The following is a 21,479-nucleotide window of genomic DNA, read 5'->3' as shown; positions in this document are numbered from 1 at the left end:
ATGTTCATAGACCTGACGGTAAAACCTGCAGTATCCTAATTTATCTTGTAACTGCTTTATGAACTGTCTGTACAATACTTACTTATCTTCATCTTGATTCACAAGCCACAAAATGATCTTAGAAAAGTAAATATTCTCAAAACTGTTAAAACTGAAAATTGCAAAGCTAATTTCCCGTGTACCAAAATAATTATTTTCCAGAGTTTATATGACAAAATAAATCATCAATACCACCAGCTGTTTTTTCAGCACTTGAGATGGACATAATTCTGACAAAAAGTGGACCTTGGATTTTATCTGATTTTCCTTAGCAACAACAACCCCAAAGGCAGGGTTAAGTGGAATAATGACCTTCGGTTCAGGCATTTCTTGTGAAATCCACCAAAAAGTGGAGAGAATGGCCTGAAGTGCAAATGTTGCCTTGCTATTGATCTCTGGAAATGCCTCAGGCCACTACTGCTACTACCAGACCAAAGCTGCACCCTCCACTTGGGAATTAGCACATTCCCTACAGATTTGCATATAGTGGAAGTAGTTGTGATAGTTTCTCAAAAAAGTCTTTGTTTTCACCGTGCCTTTGCCAAATCTGAGCCAGAAACGTGTCATCTAAGGAGTCGTTTATGTATTTAAAAAATGAGCGCTGCTTTTACTCTGTTGCCATGGGACAGCTATAGCAGGAAATGAGCAAAACACCCACATAATTATTGTTGACAGAATACAGTTTCAATTTTATCAAGTGTAGCCCCTGTGTGATATGTTGTTAAGGCAGCCTTCAACATCTTGGTGAGTGAAATGCTGATTTGAGAAGTACACAGTGCCCAAAAGAAACGTACAATTGTTATGCTTGGAAAACTGAGCATGTTAAAGACATCTCCTTCACTGAGAGATGGCGTGTGAGTAATTATTGCTAAGTCTCTGAGGAACAATTAGAGTTGTTTTTTATTAAATTTTCATGTTTTGATTGACATTGAAACTGAATGAATCAATATGTAAATCCAGATTACAGCGTTCTAATAAGATATTGAGAAAGATTATACTTTACAAAACAGTCTGTGGAAAAACTATACAGTGCTGAGAAAAGAATCCCATACATTTATCATTTTGCCAACTGCCTTGCTATTGTTCTTGTTTTTGAATTTAATCTGCTTAGCTACTGTTTAAATTAGATTTCAGACGACTCTGTAATTAAGGAGTGGGATATAATTCATCATTTGTAGAGATCACATTTATTATGTATCTAAATAATAAAAGTTATTTATAACAGTGTTTTATAACAACCTTAGAGAGTTTTAACCATTAATCAATAACAATGGAGAGATGTCAATGTACAAAATTGAATCAGGCATAATAATATTCCACTTTGATAAATATCAGGCTATACCTTGCTGAAATACATAATTGTCTCTCCTTAATTGCATGGCTACTTACTTCACTGATTAGAAGGAAATCTATTTCAGGTGGGTTTTATTGAGAACATTACCAAATCTGTATGCATTTAAGAGATGTATGGAATAGTTCTACTCCCTCAAGGAAGGAAGTGTCAAATAAGAAAAAATAATTTTTTGGAAGGTAATACTGCAGTAAACAAAGTTAGTTTCTTTTAATTTATATAAAATAATAATTTTTTTGGGTAGGAACTGAGTCTGTATTGTTTATCTATTTTGACATGCATATTTCAAAAAGCAGGAATGAAAATGTGTGACACAGGTATAAGTGCTATAATTTACTGAACAATGTTTTGCACCCTGCTGACCTTTTTAGTGCTAAAGTAAGCTGAGGCCCTGAGTCTATTTTGGTCTTTTCTGTGGAAGTCCACCTACACAGACTCTAGAGGAATGGTTAAAACCCCCCCATATTTTCTATAATACCTTGACTCAGTCCACTCAGATTCAAGAGCTCTTCTCAAGAACTTGCAGAAGGTTCTTTTCATATCTGTGTTTTAAAAGTTACCCATGCTATTCTGCATTATTAGAAGTTGCTCTCCAGCTCTGTGTAGCAGTGAGCTGTGTCACAAGTACCAACACGTGGCCTTACTGCTGCAGGGTCTGAAGCGATCTCTGTAGACAGCACAGCACCACGCTGGGGAAAATGTCCAACCCTTGCTAACCTCCCAAACTGCTCCCAGTTGGATCCCTGGGGATCTGCACCCACAGAGCTGCCTCAGGTGGGAGTTGCATTACAGGGGCTGGTTGTGTGTGTGTCCAGCACAGCAGGGAGGCTCCTCAGAATTCTCATCCCCAGGGCTGGCTCCCATGCTGGGTGCCAAGGCCCTGTGAATCCACCCCCGTGCTCAGGATTTGGGGATTGGGGCAGTCAGTCAATGATGCCTCAGCCCTGGATGAAGCCTTTGGCAATGCTGCCCTGAAGACCCATTTGTAACTCAAAAGTATGAGCCTCACATCTGCACCCCATCCGTCTTTTTGAGGAGTAAGAATAAATAATGTGCAGTCCCCTTATATGTGAGATGGAACTGAGAGACAGTGGTCATGCTGATGGTTCATTGCAGGCAGGGGAGATTACTGAGGAAACAAGACAACAAAAAAGGAACAATGGAAATTATTTTCACAGCCCACAAGGGTCCTAAGGCTGACCCTGTATCAGCAAATAAGGCAGAACAGGGATAGCAACAATTTTGCCTGTCCTGGATTTGCAATTTACAGATTTATTTTTTTTTCTTTTCTGGAAAGAGACAAGCTTTTCTTTCTAGTTTTGTTGTGTGTTATTATTTATTTATTTTTCCTCCTTCAACCAAGCAAAATAAAGTTTTATTTGTATCTCACTCTGTTTTGGGCTAGGGGAAGATGTAATTAGGTGAAGGAACACAAGAGGATATTTATGGAGCCATGCAATATTTGGAGATGGAGGAAAAGATGAGTGATATTGCTCAGATTTTTTTGTTTGTTTTTCATTTTTTGTTTAAAGTGTGCTTTCCTGTTACTATAGCTACTGGTTATGCCATGCTCACATACAGATGGTTTATTGCATTGCCTTTGCAAACTGACTGATTGCTGTTACAAATCATTGAAGCCAGGAGTGAAAGGGATACAGGTATGTAGCAGGAGACTGTAAAACCATGGAATGACCTGAGCCCAGCATAGGAAGAGGCAAAAACAGATGTGAGGGATTGTCAAGAAGGCACACTTTCTAGGATTGCACCAGAAAGTAGGAAGAAACTGGAAGGAAGTCGGATACTGAAAAGCTGTGATGAGGTATGTACACTTCATGTTACCAGAAAAATCAAGGAGAATGGCTAACTCTCAGTTATCTCCTTCTGGAGCCAAGCAGATTCTCCTGCAAAGGTCTTTGAAAGAGGAACTGGGAGACCACAGCCAGAAGAAATTGTTCTTCCTGGGAAAAGCTTATTTAGGAAGAGGGCTGACACTTTGGTGAGTTAGAAGCATGCTGAGAAAGTAACATCTCTGGAAAGATAGGGCAGAAGATGCTAAAATTGAATCTTGTCTGGAGTCTTGTGTGGGGATTGCTATTAGTATGCCTAGACATGTGTGAAGTGATCTACTGAGCAGCAGCAAGCTATTTATGGGTTTATTAAGAAAAATGAAGTGAAAATCTGCTTTATCAAAGGCTTTGACACATTCAAATTTGAAAACATCCTGTTGAATGTGTTAGTTTGTATTACTGTTAAGGGGAATCAGGGGTGAAGTTTTGGGTCTTGCAAAGCAAATGAAGAACAAACTTCAGAAGAAGCCTGGATAGTGAATTCAGGGCTCTTTAATTTCTTTAGAAAAAATGTCTTAGTGAATATAGTTGGGAATATGTGATATTCTGCTTGCCTTGAATGTGGTACATAAAATATTCCAAAAAAACGGGCAAATATGGTAAGGGAAGTTGCCAGAAGGGCTGGAAAAAAGGGGTAATAACAGTCATGGACTCAAAGCTGGGGGAAAAAAGCTTTGATGGGAATAAAGAAGTGAGGTATCTCAGGTTGGGGAAGGAAATAAAACGCATAATTTGTGAGGAAACATCAGAGAATTGAACAGTTTGATTTAAAATTTTGAAGTTTTTAGTCTCAGAGGTCAGTAATGTCTGTCTTTCCATTTGTCCTGTTCCTTAAAAAAGGATCTTCTTCATACTCAGGTGTCCATAGCCATGGGATGACAGTGAGCCTGTTTGTGTTCATAAATATGGAAACGACTTCAAGTCTCTGCTTTAAAACAAACCAAATGTTGACAGCTGCAGGTATATCAATATTGAAGAACTGAGGGCTTCTCAGTGCTGCCAGGCTTACAGCGTCCTTTGACAAAAAAATAAGAAAAAGACCCACAAATTTTCATTTCTGGAAATGATCTTGTAAGTGACTTTGGCACATAATTGTTCTTCTGTATTTCTCCCTTCTACAAGTAACTTGAACACTGTGCAGCAATTTGACTATTGCTGCCTCTGTTTAGAATGATAAGACGTGCCATGACAAAATTATGACTATTTAATTTTTAATTAAATATCAATTAATTAATACATCTTAGTCTGAGTATCCTAGGTGCTGGGTATGTAAATTATTGAGACTTTGTGAAATGCAAAAGAGAGAAAATGAAGAGAAGAAGCGATAGGACTGTGTTAAATATAGTAATCATAAAAGCTTGTGTGACAGGAAATTGTAAATTGACTTAGTAATTAGGAAATGCATTCATTCGTTTTTGCTTTTGCTGCATTTTTGTGTATTTCAGGGGACATGCTTAACTCAATTCTATGACTATAATTCTTTAGGACAACTGGATATTCTGGTGAGAGAGGTAATTAGATATATTCACATATATGCATCTAAAAGATGAAACAGTAGGATATCTTTAAACAGAAAGGAAATTTGTAAGGAAAATAGAATTATTTTGAAGATATCTTCTCGACTGCAGGAAGGGTACTTGCAGCGTGAACATACTTTTAAAAACTGACAGTGGTTTGGAAAAGAAAACCTTTTAAGTAAAGATAATTACCATTTTTTTTTTTACTCCTAGGAGAGTTCAGCATGGTTTGGAAGGAGAAGTTTGGTTTTGTTATGCAGCACCAGTGTTGCCTTCTCAATGTCATTTTCCCATCTGTCTTGCTCAGCAGTGTCACTGTCTCGGCTGATGCCTGTGTGCAGTCATCAGTCAGATCACAGTGACACAGTGAGCCTGAAAACTATTCTTGTACAATGTCATGCTCCATATCTTCCTCAAAGGAACTGTGGATACAATTTGAACTTGTTTATATTCTTTCCAGTGGCCAGGAAAATGAATAATTCCTTTTTCCGTATTTGGAAATCCCTCAACAATGGATTTACCATTATTTAATCTTTCTTATTTTATCAGCTATATTTATCTTCTGGTGCTCATAGAACTCTACTGCCTGACACTAGTCCCATGGAAATTTAGGAAAACTTCTCAATCTATTGCAAGAGAAACAGGCTCTGAAAGTCTTATTTTGTCTAACATTTGCCATCACCTTCCCCACAGCATAAATTGTCCTGTGCACAAAATGCAAAAGATGTTTCATTTAATGTCGTACTTATAAAAAAACCAAACCACAATCTATTGGTGACAGTACCTTTTCTGTTCTGTTCAAGATTTATTTGGCATTGTATTAATATGTATTAATTCTGTCCTGGAAAGCACTTAGGCTGGAACTGAGTGATGTCTTGCAGATGGTGTGCCCAACTTTTGTACCTATCTTGTGACTCTTGTCGCCTTACATTGTGTCCAGCTCTCCTGGCTTCCGTGGATTATGAGTTTCAACTGAAAACATTCCAGGTCTGGAATGAGCATGCGCTCTATATTTAGTCATGTCATTAGGAGTACCATTGTGCAAATTGCTTATCTTTCTTAACTACATCAGGGATTGTCCTTCCTCTCCTTGTAAATAACAGAAATCTTTAAATTCAAATGGTTGCCATGAATTCTTCCCGTGAATGAGTCAGCCACTCAGTAATGGTGTTCTTTAGTACATATCATGCAATGACAATTTTAGACATCCACCTATTTCTAAAATTCTTAACATTTTGAATCAGCTTTTGTTTTCATAGAAATCCAGGCTAAAAGGGATCTTGTGAGGTCATCTCTTCATAGTTCCTGATCTAAACCAAAATAAGTATACTGAGAGTCTCCCTGCCAGAAGCTTTGTCTGGGCCAGCCTTCAGAAAATGGTGATGAAGGAAATGCCATGACATTCCTACTTAGGCAGTTTTGCTCCTCATTATATTTGGGAATATTTCTATTTATTTCTATCTTCTAATTTATCTTGCATAAATCAAGCTGATTTCTACTTGCCCTGACATGGATGAACATGGAAAAAAAATTGATTGGTATGTATTAAATCCCATCAACTGCATTTTAATTTTGAAGTAATACAATAATGATCTTTTTGTTATCTTGCTTGCTTTCCTTATCCAGTAAGGTAATATTTAGTCTTTCTTTGACTTGAATATTTTTATTTCATCCTCTTCTTGTTGTAAACAACTTTTGGACTTGAAACTAGAAAATAAAGCAAATCCTTCTGTATGTTTGATCCTCTCTTTATAGTGCTCTTTTATCCTACAGCATGACACAGGTATTAGCTGTGCATGGCCATTTTTTCTCTTCCAAATTATTGGAGAGTTCTGTTATATACTAATATTTTTGTTCTTTACTGAATTACTGACATTAAGTAATCCATTGCATATATTCCCTTTTTCTCTCTAGTTCCTTTTGAAGGCAAGCTATCTGGAAGTGTGTGAAGTCTACCATTTTTTGTGGGTTCAAATTTGCAGCAACTGGGGACCTCAGCAAATCTTCTTGAGTTAGCCAGGGACAAAGGAATCTGTTCCTCTTCTTATGCTATTTTTGGAATCATTAGTACTGTTCTCCTGAAATGGCTTTTTCCCATGCTATTTGGGAATCCAACAAAGTTGGAAATTGTTTCCCCCAATTTGAACAAATATTCCATAGTGATTCCTTAGTGAAGTTATTCCATTGTCATGGTTTGAGATAGCCCAAATTCCAATTCCCTAGCTCCATCCCCCCTCCCACATCTCAACCCAATGTGAGATGGGTTTTTTTCCAGACAAAACACAACCAGACTCAGAATGGGGAAAGGGAATATATTACAATGACTATACAAATAAATACTACAATACATTATACACACGACTACAACTATCTCTACCATGACATAAGTATTTACAATGGATCAGATCTCTTCTCCCCTCCAAATAAAAGTCCAGGAGGGAAAGAAGGACAGATCCCTTCCAGTCTCTCAGGGCAGCAGCTTCTTCAGAGTAGCAGTCACTAAGCAGCAGCATCTTCTAAGGCAGCAGGCTCTCTCTCTGTCTCTTCTGTTTCTTGTAGCAGCTGATACCTGGATCTCTGCCAGCACACACGAGGGGGTATCCCCCTCGGCCACTCGTCTCTCCAAACGAGTGGTCTTCCGTGGGCTTCGTCACCCCAGACAAGGTCGTATCACCACGTCATATCACGAAGCACAGGGGGGTCTTCGTGACGGTCTGGTATCTTCAGGAGATTCAAGCTCCTTGCAGGGCCTCTGTGCCCTGTCTCAGGCTGCGAGCCTCTTTGTAGCTTGCAGCAAGGGAGGGCCTCAAGGCCAACCTCCCACACTCCGTCCTGGCTGAGTTCTCAGGACGACCGAGCTTCTCAGCTCCTCTCTACAGTGCATGTCGCACTTCAAGGCTCTTTCAAGTAAGAGTCTATCAACTTCCTCCTTCCAGGAGGTCTCAAAGGAGTTTTGGGGGGTCTGGTATCAGTTCTTACCCCCAAGAACTCTGTAGAACTCAGCTGCTGACTCGCCTTCCCTCAGGTCTCCTTCCAGGAGTCCCTTCTCTGGTGCTGCATGTCTTTGTTGCTCCATCTTATCTCTTCTGGCTCTCTGCCACCGTTTCTCTGGTCAGTGCCAGCGGCTGCTTTCTCTGACCACTGCCCACGGCCACTGCCCATAATGGAGAAAACATCTCCCAGCATAACTACAGACACTTAGTCCAGTCTAACACTGTTCCAAGTCTCTGCAGTCCCCCCAGCCGGGGGCTGGGAGGCCTCAGAGGCCCCAAGGGGCTCAGAGCCCCTTCCTCGTGGCCTTTCACAACATGGCCACTTTCTTCTTCCCTCCAACTACAACTCTTCTCTTCCGGTCTGGTTGTGATATGTTTACATTTTTTGCAGGAGCGCTCATTGGACAGAAATTCAAAACTTCCAGGGGTTTCCACCCCTTGGGGTCTACCACTTTTCTTATCCTCTGGGGGAAAACAAAGTCCAAACCACTACAACACTCCACCCCTCGCTCCTGCGAAAATGTCAACATATCACAACAACTGAAAAAAAAACTCTAATCAATATTCAATCTTCAATAAACTAAAATATAACTAAAATCTCTCTACTAAACATCATTAAAGCATTATCACAAACTTTACTCTTAGTACTTAACTTACTATAGTCTTACTCTCACTACAATGGTACAGTCTGTGTTTTGTCTGGAAAACTCTTTCTGTTGCCACAAGCATCATGGCTCTTATCTCAATTTATCTCGATGGTTCGCAACCATCCTCTGCTACCATTTTATGTCATGGTTTGAGATAGCCCAAATTCCAATTCCCTAGCTCCATCCCCCCTCCCACATCTCAACCCAATGTGAGATGGGTTTTTTTCCAGACAAAACACAACCAGACTCAGAATGGGGAAAGGGAATATATTACAATGACTATACAAATAAATACTACAATACATTATACACACGACTACAACTATCTCTACCATGACATAAGTATTTACAATGGATCAGATCTCTTCTCCCCTCCAAATAAAAGTCCAGGAGGGAAAGAAGGACAGATCCCTTCCAGTCTCTCAGGGCAGCAGCTTCTTCAGAGTAGCAGTCACTAAGCAGCAGCATCTTCTAAGGCAGCAGGCTCTCTCTCTGTCTCTTCTGTTTCTTGTAGCAGCTGATACCTGGATCTCTGCCAGCACACACGAGGGGGTATCCCCCTCGGCCACTCGTCTCTCCAAACGAGTGGTCTTCCGTGGGCTTCGTCACCCCAGACAAGGTCGTATCACCACGTCATATCACGAAGCACAGGGGGGTCTTCGTGACGGTCTGGTATCTTCAGGAGATTCAAGCTCCTTGCAGGGCCTCTGTGCCCTGTCTCAGGCTGCGAGCCTCTTTGTAGCTTGCAGCAAGGGAGGGCCTCAAGGCCAACCTCCCACACTCCGTCCTGGCTGAGTTCTCAGGACGACCGAGCTTCTCAGCTCCTCTCTACAGTGCATGTCGCACTTCAAGGCTCTTTCAAGTAAGAGTCTATCAACTTCCTCCTTCCAGGAGGTCTCAAAGGAGTTTTGGGGGGTCTGGTATCAGTTCTTACCCCCAAGAACTCTGTAGAACTCAGCTGCTGACTCGCCTTCCCTCAGGTCTCCTTCCAGGAGTCCCTTCTCTGGTGCTGCATGTCTTTGTTGCTCCATCTTATCTCTTCTGGCTCTCTGCCACCGTTTCTCTGGTCAGTGCCAGCGGCTGCTTTCTCTGACCACTGCCCACGGCCACTGCCCATAATGGAGAAAACATCTCCCAGCATAACTACAGACACTTAGTCCAGTCTAACACTGTTCCAAGTCTCTGCAGTCCCCCCAGCCGGGGGCTGGGAGGCCTCAGAGGCCCCAAGGGGCTCAGAGCCCCTTCCTCGTGGCCTTTCACAACATGGCCACTTTCTTCTTCCCTCCAACTACAACTCTTCTCTTCCGGTCTGGTTGTGATATGTTTACATTTTTTGCAGGAGCGCTCATTGGACAGAAATTCAAAACTTCCAGGGGTTTCCACCCCTTGGGGTCTACCACTTTTCTTATCCTCTGGGGGAAAACAAAGTCCAAACCACTACAGCTGAGTTCTACAGAGTTCTTGGGGGTAAGAACTGATACCAGACCCCCCAAAACTCCTGAAAAAGCATTGTAGTTTTGGAGTAATGGCACTGAAAATTTTCCAGGAATGTGGATTTGCCAAATGCCTCCAAGACCTCTTTCATATTTTGTATTTCCCTATCGTCTGATTAACATGTTCTTCTACCTGTAAGAATCAGAGTATTGATTTCTGGTCTCTTAAGCACTTGCCACTGCTGGATGGGAATTGCACTGCACAATCTTGAAGAACAATTTGGTTGCATAACCTATATTTCAGTATAATCAGAAAATGAATTGCTCTGAAATTGTCTTGCAAATTAATCTGTCTTACCATGAAACCTTTTGTGGTTTTAATTCTCAGCTGTTCTGAGCAGAGCCGCAAAATCATGCTAAAAGGCATATTACATGTTTTGCATTATGGCTTATGAACTTTCTTAACCAAGATTTAATAATTGAAATTCAATGCTCCTCAAATGCTCTGCCTCTGGTCTGGCCTTACACCTTTTATAGATTGTGCTTGCCCTTTATAAAATGTACAGGCCACGATGAAAAAGCCATAACTAGCAGGCTTTTCTATGCATTGTACCTCATTTAAGTTTCCTGAAACAGCAGCAGCCTCTAAGTCATCAAATTCGATTGTATTCAATTCTCAGGAAAATAGGAAATAGATCATTAGAGTACAAGGCAGCCTGAAGTCCAGCTGTGATTCTTTAACCTCCTAGACACTGGATCTGATTGTGACTGATGGAAATTATACTTTTATTATTATTATTATTATACAGTGTTTCCAGCATTATTTGCAGATTCCTACTCCATGTTTTGTTGAAAAGTTATAGCATATGAAGGGTTGAAAAAGTGCAGGGAAACATGCAGACCTAAGTTGTGCAAGGGGTGACGATGTGTGTAATAGAAGTGGGAAAAAAAAGGAAATGAAAAGATTTGGATGTTTCCATCGACAGGGTGAAGCTGGGTTGTAAGGGCAAGGGCTGAAAAGAAAGGAAAGGGGATGATGTAGAAAGGATGTTCATGTCAGTGATTTTACTCTGGAAATAGCAAAGGCATGTAGTGATAGGAAAAAGGGTAACAATTTTAAACTGAAAGAGGGCAGGTTTAGATTAGGTACTAGAAAGAAATTCTTCACTGTGAGGATGGTGAGGCACTGGAACAGGTTGCCCAGAGAGACAGTGGATGCCCCATCCCTGGAACTGTTAAAGGCCAGGTTGGATGGAGCTCTGAGCAACCTGGTTTAGTGAAAGGTGTCCCTGCCCATGATGGGAAGGTTGGAACTAGATGATCTTTAAGGTCCCTTCCAACCCAAACAATTCTGTGATTCTATGTTTCTATGAAAGTGTAGATACAGATTTTGACATACTTTAAAATATATACCACTGCTCTCCCAAGGCAGAAAAAAAATTAATGAATTCATCCAAAGAGTTCCCAGGGGATGCAGACAGAGCAAGCAACATTAGTAACAAATTCCTATAAAGCTGCCATATGTGGATTCAAACTTGCAGTATTCAGGGACCTCACCGTGCCTCCTTGAATTACCAGTTATCAAAAAAGGGAGCCTCGAATCTCACAGCTTTTATTAGACCCTTTATGTTGTTAAAGAACATATTTCACAACCTTTAGCTGAGTTCCTGATATTGTGGCCTTAAACTCCTAATTTTACCTCAAATAGTTTCTTCCACACAGTGCCTCTAGAAAGCAATGAATGATATGTAATAGAAAAGTGGCCAAGATCAGCCAGGGAGAACTGGAACCAGAGCCTGGAAAAAAAAACAAAAAAAAGAAAGGAAAAATCAGAAGAATCTGGTAATCTTATTAATGAATGATGCCTGGAGGCATTCTTCCTCCAGGGATCTAAATCATAAACCTACCTCCTGATAGGCCCAACACAAGTCAGCTTGTGAACTTGTATGAATCTAGAGTAAGTTTTCATCTTGATCTTATTTTTATAATAGAGCTCTGCAAGTTACTATAATAAAACATGCTTTTTCAATAATGTATTTGTCTGCAATTAACAGATGTATGTGATAATATGCTAGTACCACAGGCAACATGATGCATCAACTCAGTATCTGGTCATATGCCAAGGGTGAAAAACGAAAAAGGGAGTTTCTAACTTGATATAATGAAAGTATGTTCACCTCAAGAACATGGGAATAAGTTGCTTAAGAGAGGCTGTGGAATTTCTGTCCTTGGAGCATTTTCAAACCCTTACCTGGACAAAGGCCTGAGCCACCTGGTCTAAATTCAATGCTGACTCTGCAGGAGGCTGCACTAGATGACCACTATCTCTTTCATTTCAAGAACCGAGGAGAATCAATGAAATAGGATCTGAGTTCAAAGTAAACAGAAGAAGGTGATTCTTCATACACAGCTCAGGTAAGTTGAACATTAGGAACACTTCGTTACTGGCTGGCTGGAAGTTATGTGGGCTCTAGTCTGGATAGGTTCACAGAAAAGACTTACTAGGAGTTACATATGTAAATAACATCTTCCTCAAGAGCTTTCCAAGCTCACAGCTTCTGAAGGCAAGCACTAGGTGTAGGTACCATAGTTAAGGGAAAAAGGGAAGAAGCTGGGGAGTTGCATGTGATTGTCTGGTTCTTGCACTCTTTCCTGGCACCTGCTCCTGTTGGGACACAAGACGGAATATTAGGCTAACCAGACATTTAGTTCGACCCAGTACAGATGCTTTTAGGACCTGAAATCCAAAACACAGTAATGTGTATTCAATTAAGTTACTATTCATTTGAAGTGGAGAAGCCTATTTTGTGGTGGTCCAGTGACCAAACTGTGGTGGAGTCACAAGCTCAATTCAATGAGTTGATGCAGCTGACGGAGCACGAAAGACTTGCTTCATAGCATCAAGGCAAATTAATCTCTCCAGAGCAAGAGTTTGTCTTATCTCTTCTGCACAGACCTAAACATGCAATGACACTAAGCAACTTGTATTTGATTTACTTCGTAATTGCACGAGAACTGACCTTATTGCAAGTTCTGTGATAACTCACATCTAACCACAACATTACCTCAGTGACTCAGACTTGTCAGGGCTTCTGTGGTGGGTTGATGCTGTCTGGATGCCAAGTACCCACCAAAGCCACTTTGTCTCTACCTCTCAAATGGACAAGGAAGAGAAAATATGAAAGACTTGTGTGTCAAGATAAGGATGGGCAGAGAGCACTCAGTAGTTACCATCACGGGCAAAACCGACTCGACTTGGGGAAATGAATTTAATTTGTTACCAATCACATCAGAATAGTATATTGAGGAATAAAATAAAATCTTAAAAACACCTTCCCCCACCCCGCCTTCTTCCAACTTTATTCCTGATTCTCTACCTCCTCCCTATCAGTGGCACAGGAGGATGTGAATGGTGGTTGTGCTGTTCCTTCTTCTCAGTGGAAGGACTCCTCACACTCCTCCCCTGCTCCACCATGTGGTCCCTTCTGTGGAAGACAGTTCTCCATGAACTTCTCCAACTAAGTCCTTCCCATGGGCTGCAGTTGTTCATGAGCTGATCTAGGTGGGTTCCTTCCACAGGGTGCAGTCCTTGAGGAAAAGACAGCTCCAGTGTGTGTGTGTCCTGGGGTCATGAGTCCTGTCACCAAACCTGCTCTAGTGTGGGCTCCTCCCTCCATGGGTCCAGAGGTTCCTGCCAGAACCCTGCTCCAGCACAGGCTTCCCACAGGGTCACATACTCCTTTGTTCATCCATCTGCTCTGGCATGGGGTCCTCTACAGGCTGCAGGTGGATCTCTGCATCCCCACAGACCTTAATGGGCTGCAGGGGCACAGCTGCTTCACCATGGTCTGCACTACGGGCTGCAGGGGAATCTCTGCTCTGTCACCTGGAGCATCTCCTTCCCCTCCTTCTGTACTGACCTTGGTGCCTGCAGGGCTGTTTCTCTCACATATTCTCACTCCTCTCTTGTCTGACTGCAATTCCTCCAGCACAGTAACTTTTTCCCCTTTTTATATACATTATCCCAGAGGTGCTACCACTGTGACCGATGGGCTCAGCTTGGTCTTGGCCAAGGGCTTGGTCTTGGAGCTGGCTGGCATTGGCTCTGTTGGACATATAGGAAGATTCCAGCAGCTTCATACAGAAGCCATCCCTGCAGCCCCCCTGCTTCCAAAACTTTGCTGTGGAAACCCAATACAGTTTCAAAGAAAAGCAGCACTGAAGATTTAGCATTAGAAGTTTTAATAAAAAATCTGACTTAGGATAAAGGGCTACAAGATACTCCTCTATAACTGTGAACTATTGGAAGATGACAACACTGAAGAAGAATTTTTGATGGTGCACTGTCAGAGAAATTAGTCTACAAAAGTTAGCAATAGTTCTGCAGGTTTAAGATTCTGCTAGACTTTCATTAAATCTCTACCAAACTCCTGATTTCAAGCCCATGCTTTCTCGTGTGCAATTGAAATCAAACCACTTTGCAACATTTAGCCTGCGATGTGTCTCACAATAACAACCATTCTTGGTTTTTAGAAGATGACACTAGTATAGTGTGCTCTTCTCCAACAGTGGCCAAAAAGGGAGGTCTACACAAGGCCATCCTGATGCACTGTACCCGCATGTTGTCTGAAACTGGTGTGAAATTGAGCAAAGTCCTCTCTCTTCTCAGTGATGTTGTTTTTCCTGCCTCCTACTTTCTTCTGATTATTTATTTTGGTTATCTGGAAGAAAAAGGAAATATTATCATTTTCCCTGTACTGCAGCACTCTCCCCACTGCATGCAGGGGTTCTTCCTTTCCTCCACAGCCATGTCCTCGGGTGGTCTCCTCTGCTTTATTTTACTAACCTGTCCCCAATCAGGCACATCTACCCTTTCCTACCTCTTTTTGCAGCCTGTCTTTTCCCTGCTTAACATCCTCCTTCTACCCCAAGATAGCTAACATTCCACTTCCTGGCTTTTTGATCCTTCTCTCTCCCCAGTATCAGACCAGCAAGAACCCCCCAGAACCATGCTTGGCTCCGGTACTGCTACCCTCAGTGAAAGAAGCAGGTGGAGATTTCCACACCCTGAATCCCTTGGCTTTGTCAATCTCCCTCTCCTGCTGCAACTACCACTATGGCCAAGCCAAGGCACCAGCTTGGACTCCTCACCTGGCACCCAGGTGACCAGAGTCTGGCACAGAGGACCAGAGTAAGAAGCCTAAGGGCTCTGCTGTGTGGCAGAGCATCCCTCGCCTGTCTCATCCACTCTGTCCCTAAACCGCACTCTGGGTGACCCCAGCTTTGCCTGGAGCACTTAACTCCGCCCTTGGCTGTAGCATCCCCGTGCAGCAGCACCTATACGGATCGTGGTGTCACGGGTCTGAGCTGGGAGCCAGCAAAGCCTCACTGAAATGCACTGAGCGGGCTCTCTCATGTTACCACTCCCGCCTTTTCTAGGTCATTGATGAACACAGGGGCTGGCACAGGTCCCTCGCGATACCGGTGACAGTTCTGCTTTGTCGCGTGGCTCTTCCTGCCTCTCTGCGATGTGTTTTAACCTTGCTGCCACCGTCCCCTGTGTGCCCAAGGTTCAAAGTCCCTGCGGCCTGTCTGCCTCTCCTCACCTGCCACGGCTGCGAGCGCGTACCCCGGGGCACGGCGGCAGCCAGGTGCGCTCACACCTGCACATCCCACCCCCCTCCCCCGGGCGGTCCGGACGCGGCTCCCACACCGGAGCACGAGACTCTCCCGAGCGAGGAGCGTCTCTGGGGATGTGCGCCCTCCCCCGGGGCCGCTCCTGACCCCGAGCACCCTCTCGCTGCCGGGCGGTGCCCGCGGGGGTGACCGCGGGGGGCCGCTGCGCCTCGCCGGCCGCGCCGGGGACGGGGCCACCGGCGCACGCGGGTCCGGGGGGCGGGCGCGGGGCAGCGGCGGACAAAGCCGGCCGGCGCCTTAGCGCGGCTCCCGCTCTCGCTCCCGCCGCCGCGCCCGCGGCCTCCCGAGGGGCGGGAGGTGTCGCCCCCCGCCCGCACCGCGCCGGCGGCGGCCGCGGTGGCGCTGCCGAGCCGAGCCGGGCGCTGGGCGCCGAGCGCCGGCCGCCCGCCCGCCCGCACCCCCGCCCCGGCCGGCGGCGCGCACGGCGAACATGGCGGCGGCGGTGGGGCGGGACACTCTACCTGAGCACTGGTCCTACGGCGTCTGCAGGGACGGGCGCGTCTTCTTCATCGAGTAAGGGGGCGCCGCGCGAGGGGTGCGGGGAGGAGGGAGGGCGGCCCCGCTCCCGCCCGCCCGCCCGGGCGGCCGCACGCAGTCACTACTAACAGGTGCATGTTTTCCGCTTCTCCCTTCCCAGCGACCTGACCCGCACCACCACTTGGCTGCATCCTCGCACCGGGGAGCCCGTCAACTCCGGCCACATGATCCGCTCAGGTGGGTGCCCGGGGGGGCGGCGGGGCCCGCGAGCGGCGCCCCCTCCTCGCCCCCTCCCTCCCCGCGGCCGGGAGGCACCGCGGGCGAAGTTCTCACCCCTCCTTTCCGCTCTCTCTCTCTCTTTCCCCCGTCCCTTGCAGACCTGCCCCGCGGATGGGAGGAGGGGTTCTCGGAGGAGGGCGCCAGCTACTTCATCGAGTGAGTATCCGCTCGCAGCCTCGGGGGCGCTGGCGGCGCGGCCCCGGCCCCGGCCCGCCCGGGGGCTCGGCTGAGCCGCTCCCACCCCCGCACCGGCCCCGCACGTCCGCCGGGCTCGTTAACGATCAGCGGGCGAGCGGGACGTCGGGGTGCGCCGTGCCACGGGCAGAGCCGGCTGCCGGGAGCGGCGGGATGCGGGTTCCCCCCGCAGCCGCGCTCTCGCGGTGCTCAGCAACAGGTTTGCTCGGAGCCGGCTCTTCACTTTTCCTTTCTCCTTTTCTTTTCTTTTCTTTTTTTTTTTTTTTTTTTTTTTTTTTGTGGCGGTGTTTCCTCCCCCCTCCCCGGTATTTACAGAGCGGTGTGTGGCAGGTGGAGCGTTGCACTGCTGAGCGCCGGCCGTGGTGGAACGTGTGGATGGTGGTTTTGTTGTTTTAAGTGGCTCGTGGCTGTGGACGCAGCCTCGGGAAGTTTTGCAAGTGAAAGGCTTCCTCCAGTGTTTCTTCCCAGAGACGGGGCTGAACAGATGAACTTGCCGTTCCAGGGCTAGTGGTGTCCGTCGGGTCTTTCTTGTAGCATTTCTCATTCAGAGAACAGTTAAAAGCAGAGATGTGCTGCTTACTGCGGTGCTTTTATTCTGTGGGATGCCAACACGTTGGAGTAAAGTAGAATAATTAACAGAGCCGCTTTAAAACATTGCATATACAAGGTGTTTACAAATGTAAACGCTGATGTAGAAGTAGAGATTTAATCAAATCAGTACAACTCAGGGACATCCTGCATATAGAGATATGTGCCACTGTGTTTTTCCTTTGGAAGTCTGAATGCCTGACAAATTTAATGGAACTAAGAGAGAAAGACTGGAAAACACTGAGACTGTCTTATTACTTCAGTGCAGGACTGGGATGGCCAGGCCGGGTCATTAAGTACAGCCCCCAATAACTGCAGGCAGCTGTGTCACAGTTGTCTAGTTTTGAAATGCCTACAGAGCTTACCCCAAAACCTTTGACAAACTTGAGGTTTTTAGTAAAGATCAGATTTCCAAACTGTACTGTGCTAGGAGTTGACTTGGAAGGAGGAATTGACTGAAGGCATCAGAAATGCCTCTCGTGATAGAATGTTTGTTAAATAAAGTTTCAGATGATCCTAATATGTCAGATTTTCACCTATAAAGGAGAAAAAAGGCATTCAGTCTCTGTTTTTCTGAGCCAGAGAATTCCTTACAGTGCTGGACTGGGTAGTTAGTTTAGCCCTAAACTAAAGGAGGTAGTAGCAAGGCATTGGAGAGCAGCTTAATACCACTTAGAGCTGCCACTCTTTATCTGTGGCTAGTGAGTTGAAAGAAAGGAATAAAAGTTCTTCTGGTTGCATAGGTGGCTGACAAAACTCTAAAATAAGGTATCTGTCTGGTCTGTAAGTGTAGTGTAACCAGGTCCTTTATATGGGTACATCAAGACAAACTTCTAGATGTAGGAATACAGCTATTTGCTTTCCAGTTCTTTCCAGAAACTTACTAGTGCAGTTTTAGAACAGCTTAAATTCCTTTTCCCAGCTTCTCTATTTGGAAGAGTGCTTCGTGTCTCGTGTATCAGACAGTTAGAAAACTTTTAATTTCTGATGCATTAAATTAGAGTTGTGTGCAGTGCAATGTCATAACTTGTGCTAATAACATTTTTTTAGCTTGGGCTGCAATTGTTGCGGGAAATGAAATAGGGAATGGAGTATGTATTTTACAGGGCAATTGGATAAACTTGACCATCTTTAGTCAAAGTTTTGTAAGGAGGCACAGCAATTTTTTGACATGAATCTGTTCAACTGTACTGCTTAAGACCAAAGATACTGAATATGATATTCACCTCTTCAGCAGTGATACTTCCCCCAGCACTGCTCTAGCCTCTCTAATTTCAGCTCAGAGGCTTCCTGAGCCAAGTGGAATTTCTCATTTTTTCTTCCCTTAACATGTTGAGCTCTCCTTGTGTTCATAGAAACATCAGCATCCTTAGAGGATGATTTCCATACCTCACAGCTCTGTTCATTCCTCCTCTGTTGCTTCCACGTGATGAGTTCTCAGCTTACAGAAAAGGTTACTGGTCCCTAAACGCATGATTTCACATGTTGTGGTATTGAATTCCATTTTCTGGCATTCCAGCTCACAAAACCCATGAACTCTCCTGGATAACTACCCAGTCCTCTTTGTAATGGTGATAGTTCCAGTCTGGTGTCATCCATAGAAATTTCCTAAGTGCATTGTTACTCCTTGACTACTAATTTATTGAAGGGTGTCAGGAGGAATATTCCAAGTAACCCCTCTCCCTTGTGATAATTTCGAGTATTAATACAGCCCAGTATTGTAGTTTTCCAGTCTGGCCACTTACTTGAGGTATCTTACAAACCTGATTTCTGATACAGCAATAATGAAAATATTAGGTAAAACATTGGATGTGAGCTGTCTGTGACATAAAAAAACTTATCCTGTGTCCGTTTACTTCCATGTCTATATTGCTTCTTTCTATACTGTGAACCAGCTTGAAACATCATACAGTAAAACAAAGGTTTATAACCTGGTCAAGGTTAATATCAAAGTCAGATAAGCTTTTCTCCACTTTCCACATAACCAGAGTTTGAAAATTTCCAGAACTCTCCTTCTGTTGGATAGCAGCTTTCCAAATGAATGTGCTGTGATTTAGAGTGGTTTTTTGCTGTTCTGTAGTTAGGCAGATGTCCTGTAGTCTAAGGAGTACTATTTTCCCTTTGGTTATTTACTCGAGATGCTCATCTGAAATCACATTCCCTCTTAGCCTTGTTTTGCTCAGCTAAGCAAGCTGGGTTCTTTGTCCAGTCTTTTAAAAAGGGCTCTCTGTCTCCTTGATTATCCTGTAGTTTTCTCTGCACCTCTTGCAATATGAAGTCATCTTTGTTGCATTTCAGTGAGCAGAATCGTATGCTGGAGTGAGCTTTTGTGAGGCTCTCACACAACAAAAGTGCTTTTTTGGCTCTAAAAATTTCTCAGTTTTCTGCGTTTTAGGTTGTTTGTGTATTTAGGGAGGACGCCTACACTGATAGCACATGTGAATGCTGCCAATTGACTGATACGTGCAGATCTTTCTTTTCCTTTTCTGCTTTAACTTCTAAGACTGTAAGTTATATTAGGAAGCTACATTCCAGTTCTTCCCATTTGTGCACATCCATGTCTTCACGAATGATTTTATCTGTTCCAATTATTCAGGTTTTCTTGATAGTAGCAAACCCTATTGGTGCAGTGCCGCCTCTTGTCCTAAAATCACTAAATAAAAATTATGTATAAACTGATTTGTCTGGATCTCCATTTGGTAGTTTTGGTAAAACTTATTTGTCTAAAAGTGTCATGGATGTTGCGTTTTCTGACTTGGAATGCTCAGTACCATTGAGCATTGGTATCTTGCACCATTCTTTTCCATCTCTTTGTTTGTTTGTTTGTTTATGTTTTTGAGAAGTCTTGTGTTTGTTAGGCAGCTGCTTTATGGGAGAGTCCCTGCAGAAAGGCCGTTGCTGAGCATATGTGGAATTGAATGGAAACTTGACAGCACTGGCTCTGGTTTGTTTCTGTGGTTGCTGGTTGCTGATGTGAAGTGTTGTGGTTGGCAGACTGTCTTTGGGGAAAGAGATAGGGGCATGTAGGGCAAGTAGTGACTGATGGTAAACCAGTGCATGTATGTGTGATAGTTCACATTTTTGTTTCCATTTGCCTACCTTTTTCTGGTCATCCAAAAGACTTGGGGAAGTTGGAAAGCTTTGAAAGTGTGGAATGCTTTTTTTATTACCTTTTTATAGCTTTCAAAGATTGATATGACTGTTGATGTGAAAGGATCTGTTCTTCCAGTGTTAGATACCTAACTGGCTTGTATTTAAGTGCGTTACAAAAAGTGTACTGCTGCTATAGTATTGCACATCTCAAAGGTAATATTGCATTCAAATTGTAATGTAGAATCAGGAACAGAAGAGTAGAAATCAGCACTTAAATATCTGAAGTCAGTTTTTGGTTCAACATGGCCTCTTCTTTGGACAACAGTACAAGAAATAAAACTGTGAAATTGGCATGTTCATAGTAATAGTCAGTAACTGTTTTGCAACTGTTGTTCTTTAATTCTTCTATTTATCTTGTATTCTATGAAGGAAATATGTGTGGTACGTATTTCAAGTGTTTGGAAATACTAAAAGAGCAAACCACACTAAACTGAAGTCTGCCTTTTTAACTTTGATTCTTCTGTGCCAAGCCTGTACATTCAGGTACAATGTCACTGAAAACTACATCAAAGCTCAGATTCACCCAGTGTGGGCTCTGGATGATACCCACTTAATGATTATTTAATCACAGAAGCCCAAAGGGGGAGAGACCATCTGGATTATTGAGTTCAGTCCTTTTGATTATCTGAGAAGATTGTTTTATAATCTCATTAATAAATTTAATCGACAAGTTTCTTCTGACCTGCAGAAATTTCTGTGTTCTCCGCTCCTAGCAGGGTGTTGAAAACTGTTTCTTTTTAGTGGCTGCTTATGTGGGCTGAAGCACTGTTTACTGTATGTATTCCATGACCTGCTGTAAAGACAAATTATTATTTCTTGTTCTTAATCTGTTTTCCACGGTGGTTGTTGCTGTAGAAGTAAAAGATATTGAAGCACTTAACTGCTGTAAGGAGTAGTGATGGCCTTCATAATGAGATCTTCAATATAGATCGTGTCCTTTGGGGTTCTTGATCCCGTGCTTAGATAAAAGGTCTCATTTAATGGATAAGTAAGTGTATGAACTGACATGAAACCCACCTGTGAGGAGCTGGCCTATGAAGCACTTTAGCATTGCTGTACATGGCCAGTTTGAGTTGTGGGAAGCTCCTGAAGTGGAATAAAAGCTAGGTAGCTGGAACCACGTGAGAGCTTCACTAAAAGAGATAAGTTTATGCCATCTCTAGAAAATTTGAGCATAGTCTCTGGCAAAATGAAGGGGCTTTGTATACTGTGGAGTGTCATGGGGAAGCTTTTAGGGAAGGAAACCTGGACTGGTTCCACAGC

At 43.7% G+C, this 21,479-nt stretch overlaps 1 protein-coding gene and 1 long non-coding RNA gene across 12 annotated transcripts in view; one reads left to right on the top strand and one right to left on the bottom strand.

The window, feature by feature from the left end:
- Positions 1-2,402: 2,402 nt before the first annotated feature.
- On the bottom strand, positions 2,403-12,396 carry LOC116787884. The gene is made up of 3 exons (XR_004357480.1): positions 12,330-12,396; positions 11,527-11,623; positions 2,403-4,252 (listed from the first exon to the last, which is right to left on the bottom strand). It is a non-coding gene; the product is annotated as an uncharacterized LOC116787884 (long non-coding RNA).
- Positions 12,397-15,915: 3,519 nt separating this feature from the next.
- The window catches only part of PLEKHA7 (pleckstrin homology domain containing A7), a 157,447-nt gene continuing 151,883 nt past the window's right edge, over positions 15,916-21,479 (top strand). For all 11 annotated transcript variants that reach the window (XM_032689919.1, XM_032689917.1, XM_032689927.1 and 8 more), the window contains exons 1-3: positions 15,916-16,037; positions 16,162-16,238; positions 16,379-16,436. In XM_032689919.1, coding sequence (XP_032545810.1) covers positions 15,955-16,037; positions 16,162-16,238; positions 16,379-16,436 — 218 coding nt within the window. In that variant the 5' untranslated portion in view covers positions 15,916-15,954. The remainder of the gene's footprint in view (positions 16,038-16,161; positions 16,239-16,378; positions 16,437-21,479) is intronic.

This window comes from Chiroxiphia lanceolata, chromosome 6 (genome assembly GCF_009829145.1).
Source record: "Chiroxiphia lanceolata isolate bChiLan1 chromosome 6, bChiLan1.pri, whole genome shotgun sequence".
In the NCBI taxonomy this organism is placed as follows: domain Eukaryota; kingdom Metazoa; phylum Chordata; class Aves; order Passeriformes; family Pipridae; genus Chiroxiphia; species Chiroxiphia lanceolata.
The sequence above is the reverse complement of the archived record's forward strand: the minus strand, read 5'-3'. Positions and strand labels throughout refer to the sequence as shown.